The 5,693-nt window shown below is 29.8% G+C and overlaps 1 protein-coding gene across 1 annotated transcript in view; it reads right to left on the bottom strand.

Annotated features, from left to right (window-relative positions):
• The window catches only part of LOC102678539, an 87,407-nt gene that overhangs the window by 18,070 nt on the left and 63,644 nt on the right, over window positions 1-5,693 (bottom strand). The window contains 1 exon segment of the mRNA XM_006617132.2: window positions 3,553-3,601. Coding sequence (XP_006617195.2) covers window positions 3,553-3,601 — 49 coding nt within the window.

The following is a 5,693-nucleotide window of genomic DNA, read 5'->3' as shown; positions in this document are numbered from 1 at the left end:
TATATATATATATATATATATATATATAAGAAAAAAAAAAGGTTAGAACGGCATGATTTCGCACGATGGAATTTCTCTGAGTCACACAGGTGTTTTCGCGTTTCACTTGTTGGTTGTCTGCTTGCTACTTTATATACCACGTGTTTTTATGCGGTAGTTATTTTCTTTAAGGATTTGAAACGTATGAAATTATTTTTAGGTTAGGTTGACGGTAGAACAGTAAATATTATTTAATTTGTTACGTATTATTTTTGTACGATTTGTTTATTATAATTTGTAAGCTGATGAAATTCGTTAACCTCATAAATATTCATGAAAATTATTATAATATTACGAAATTATATTACGTTTATTATATTACGAACGTACATATTTTTACGAAATTTACATTATAAATGATTGTAATTAAATATCGTAAAAATAATACTATCTCAAAATTAATATTAATTTTGTCAAAAATATTTTCACATTGTTTTCAATTATCGTGAAACGACAAAAATCAATTTTAACGTTATTTTGATTCTTTCTTTGTTAATATCGTTTAACGTAAATTCAATTAACTCTTCCATTTTGCATGCTAACCTAACTTCGCAACGAAACCACATCCTTCCACGTTTCTTCATTTATTTCAATATCGATACACTTCCTTTCTCTCCTCCATTATCCTTTTTTTTTTTATCTTCTTTTCCCTTTTTCAACATTCACATCTCCATTATGTATCCTCTTTTTGCCATTTGCCCATCTACTTTATTCGCGATGTTCAAGAAAATCGACCTATATGTAACGTCCTCTCTGTCCCACTTCCGGTCCTCTCGAATCGTCCCTCTCCGTCTGATGTGCACACTGAGCGAGCTGGACTCCCGGGAATTCATCGATCCATCCACCCACGACAGACAGAGAAATGGAAGGATGGGAGGGGGTAAAAGAGGAAGCAGAAGCACGATTTCAAGGGACAACCGATATAGATCGTCGAGCACGTGGTTTAAACTTGCCTTCGATTCATTCTCGGCCCGGGATACGCGATATATAATCCTTGGATACGAGTTACAATATCATATACATTTTCGAGCAATGGATCGAATGAAGTAAGTAAACAATACATGTATGTACTGAAGATATATTTTGTTAAAGATTGATAAATATTAATAGAATGAAAGAATTATTGAAAGAAAAATTTTATACAAACGTGTACTTGAAATGTAGTGAAAATGAGGTTAGATTGGAATTTTGTTAGACGATAATTTATGGACCGACATAGAATCGAAGAATTACCGACCGAAAAATTTTGTACAAACGTATCATTGAAATATAATTTACATATTTGAGATTAAATTTTATTAAATTTTATTAAATTATGAATGGCAATTTTTTTTAATGTGGAGTAGAATTAGAAATGGAATTTAGAATTGATTCAGAATGAAGATACTTTTAAGTAAATGAATTCTTGAAATATGATGATTAGGTTACTATAAACTTAGGTTAGATTAGTTAGTTGGAATTTTTTTTTACGAATGAAATAGCAATTTTATTTAAAATAGGATTGAAAAATTTAAAAGGGAAGAGAAGAAATTATGTCTTTAATGATTTTAATTATGGATCATCTATTTTTCAATTTAATTTTAAAGATCAATGTATCATCGATTTTTTTCCTGTTTTGTTTTGTTATTTATTTCGTTTTTATTTTTTTGTCTTATTAATATAAATATTTTTTTAAAACTTGTATGATATAATATCTATATTAAATAATATGATGCACGTATTACGTTGGCAAATTTTAGAATATTCCAAGACTTCGAACAGTAAATTTTTGAAGGTATATTTATATTACATTTACTATTCGAAAACATGACCTGAATCAACTGGTATACCTTTCTGCTTTAGTGAAATAGCCAGTAAATGATTACAAATTTCCATGAAATTTCATTTCTGTTTACTTTCGTTCTGGCTACATTGCGCAGTTATATAATAGGGAATTTTTATATCCGAAGTTGGTACTTCTTCACAACTCGGTTTCTTTCTACTTCGGTTTCTTTCGCCTCGTCGCGATTTTATGTAAGTAGTTTAAGATTTTCTTTTAATGGACAAGGTAAGATAATTGGAACTTACTTCTCTTTTTTCTTTCTTTTTACCATAAACACGACTTAAACGTAAATAGAAATGAAATATATTAAAGGATACCGATTATTGTATTGTATCTCTCTTTAAATAAACGAGGATCATTTTTCGATTGTATTTAATAATTAATTTTAATAATTGTCGATGCAAAAGAAACGTGGACGGATTATCGTGTATACATCTTTATTCGTCGATGTATTTCCAATTCATTTTTACTCCATTCATAACTTCGAATTTCGCTCGAATTAAAATTAACCTCACATACACAATCATATAACCAACTTTGTTAAATTTTCTCTGAACTTTTTTAAACTTCTTTTTTTTTACAAAATTCCAATTTTATACTTTTTTTTTTTACGTTACTAAAAGTTAATAATACCGTTTTTTTTTTAATCGATATATTTTAACCGAATGATAAAAATATCACTCGAGCTTTCTACGTAAAAATTATTCTACATTATTCTACAAAAAGATTAAAAATACTATTTTATTGATATTTATTATTATAGATATACAGGAGCAATAGGTAAATTCCATTGTAACCCTAATCATTTCGATATAATTCGTTTAAATTCTTCTATCCCTTATTTACGCACTATCCTTTATTTATAAATATGTTACCTGCTCCATCGATTTATCAGTTTTTCCCTTATCCTATTCACAGTATTTTCTTCGCCTGAACATAGTTAACTCGAATAATAAAACAAAAAGAAAAGCAGACTAATGTACATAAGTAAGTAAAGAAGGAGAGAAAAATTTAAATTTTATTTTGTAATCAATTTGAGATTTTTCTATTTTAAAATTTCCATAGAAAAAATTAAATTGAAATTTTTTTAATGAAGGATTCAATTAGAAATTACAGAAAAATAAGATAATTCGATGAAAATTAATAGAAATTTAACTTTTCATCGAATATACTTCTTCGATATATTACGATGAAAGAAACCAAGAAATTTTATTTTTCACATGGAATTTTCAGAAAAGAATACGTTTCAGACAAGACTATTCAATGAAACGTTACGTTTAATCATTTAATGATAAGAACTATCCATTTTAATTTTCGTCAATTAAAATATTATTTTTGATATAATTATTATTAATATAAGAATTCTTGTTAATAAATTAAACATTGTGACTTCGTTTCATTTAAAGATATAAATAAATCTGATCAATCTTCCGGAATAATTTTTTTCTTTTTTGAAAATGAAATAGATATAATTTTGTCTCGGTCGGTAAAAAAGTATCAATTTCGATAAATTTTATCCACCGAAATGATATCATCACCATTCCTTTTCAAATATTTTTTTCAATCTAATTGCACGTTACATTATTCATTCACGAAAACGTCGATAAACACTCGAATCGCTCCCCAGTCCCAGAAGATTAATCGAAGCTCGAGGCAAAGTGTAAATAATCAAAGGAGAAGAAAAAACTTACCGAGATCAGACAGCGAAACTTTCTCCAGGAAAGGATCCACGACTGGCAGCTGAAAATTGAAAGAATGAAAATGAATATCGATTCTCATTTGTAAACTCTCTTATCATAATTATATCATCTCTTCCTTTATACGAATATTCGTTTGCAAAATTTAATTTTTTATATCCAAGAGAAAAACAACAGTCGTTCCTCAAATTCTTATTATCTTTTTAACAAACATTCGAAATCATTCATGCAGATAAATGAATCGTGAAAAAAGATTCACTTGTACCGTGAAAGCGTAGATGTAATTTCTCTTCTAAATGCATCATAATTTTTTACACAAATTTTCGATCAAAAATCCTCGTCCTTAAAAAAAAAAAAAAAAAAATATCGAAAATTTCTCAAGATTGCATTGCAAAGAAATCCAGTCAAGAAAAGAAAATTAATCTTTCCCAAGATTATGAGAAATAATGAATCCATTTCTTCGTTTCCAGACAATACACTATGCTTCCACAATACTTCTCTTCTCTTTACAAATTAAAAAAGGCAGAAAAAAAAAAAAAAAAAAAATATCGAAAATTTCTCAAGATTGCATTGCAAAGAAATCCATTCAAGAAAAGAAAATTAATCTTTCCCAAGATTATGATAAATAATGAATCCATTTCTTCGTTTCCAGACAATACACTATGCTTCCACAATACTTCTCTTCTCTTTACGAATTAAATAATGCAGCAAAGAAAAAAAAAAAAAAATTTCTTACTGTGTTTCTCTGATCCCTCTGCAAATATCTCTTTTACTTTCGTTAATGATCGAAATTATTTCAAAAGGGAAAAATCTTCGAACAAAGAAAGGGGAGGGGGAGGGAGGAAAGAGAGAAAGAGAGAGAAAGAGAAGGATTCTTCAAAGAAGATAGAAAAGATCGAAAAAAAAAGTTAAGTACCAACGCCTTCTTCAATAAAGATTTCGGGCTAAACGGTTGCCTCTTCTTCACGTTCGTAGTGATTTTCGTATACCAATTCGACAAGATCCCGGACGAGCTGGTACTATGCGCTATGCTGGGGCTCTTCGTCACACTTCCGGTCGGTTCGCTGGTTTGCCGACGAAACACCATTTTTTATTTTTATTTTTTTTTTTTTACACCGAGCAACTCACTCGATTATCCTCTTAATTATCCTCGTTTAGTTAGAAAAAAAAAATACACTCGAAGGACTTTTCCAAAAAGTTCTTTCAACTTTCGTTCTTTTTAAAAAAAAAAAAATCCTCGTAAGATATTTTTTTTCCTCTCGATCCTCCACTTCCGGTCAATTGAACTTGATCCGAAACGCGACGATTATTCGATGATTTTATTCGAATTTTATTCGAAGATTTTATCTCGAAAAAAATTGTTTCAAACAGTTCTCGAAATTCCGTCTCGAAATTTTCATGATTTGTTCAAATTTTCCAAGGGAGAAGTTCTAACGAAGTTCGATCGAAGATCTTCCGTAACGAAGCGGCGGCGGATGCTCGCATCATGATCGTTCTTCGAAATCGAGTTTTTCACGTGATGATAGGAAAATAGTTGAACATCGAGATCAAGAGGCAACGTATGAAACACATTTTTCTTAATTGTTCCTTCACGGTTTCTTCACTTTTTTCTTTCCTGTTTCTTTTTTTTTTTTTTTTTTTTTTTTTTTTTTTAATTCACAAAATAATTTCTCACAAATTTTACTTTCGCAAAAATACAATAAAAATCCACGATTCTTCGTGCAAACGTTGTTGCAATTGTTGCAATTCGATTATCCAGAAAGGCAGGAAAATCGTCGAATCTTCGTGTGGTCGAGTATTTTCTGAGCTATTTGTAGAAATGATACGATCAGTTTTGATTAATTATATCGAGTAGAAAGATACAGAAAAAGAGAGAGAGAAAGAGAGAGATAGAGAGAGAAAAATATTTTGTCTCGAGAATATTGGATGTAAACAATTTGATTATGAAAATCTTGATGATGAGTGTGCGTTGCACTCTGAGTCTTTCGAGGAACGGACGACTGATTCAAGTAGCACAGATGCCACATTGGCATTGAACGCCGATGACTACTGTCTTTGAATACGAATGAGCCAAGTACAACGATACAGAGAAATGATTCCTTCTGCGACATGATCCGAACTGCGCTCGATACCAA

This window comes from Apis dorsata, unplaced genomic scaffold (genome assembly GCF_000469605.1).
Source record: "Apis dorsata unplaced genomic scaffold, Apis dorsata 1.3 scaffold_293, whole genome shotgun sequence".
Taxonomy (NCBI): domain Eukaryota; kingdom Metazoa; phylum Arthropoda; class Insecta; order Hymenoptera; family Apidae; genus Apis; species Apis dorsata.
The sequence above is the reverse complement of the archived record's forward strand: the minus strand, read 5'-3'. Positions and strand labels throughout refer to the sequence as shown.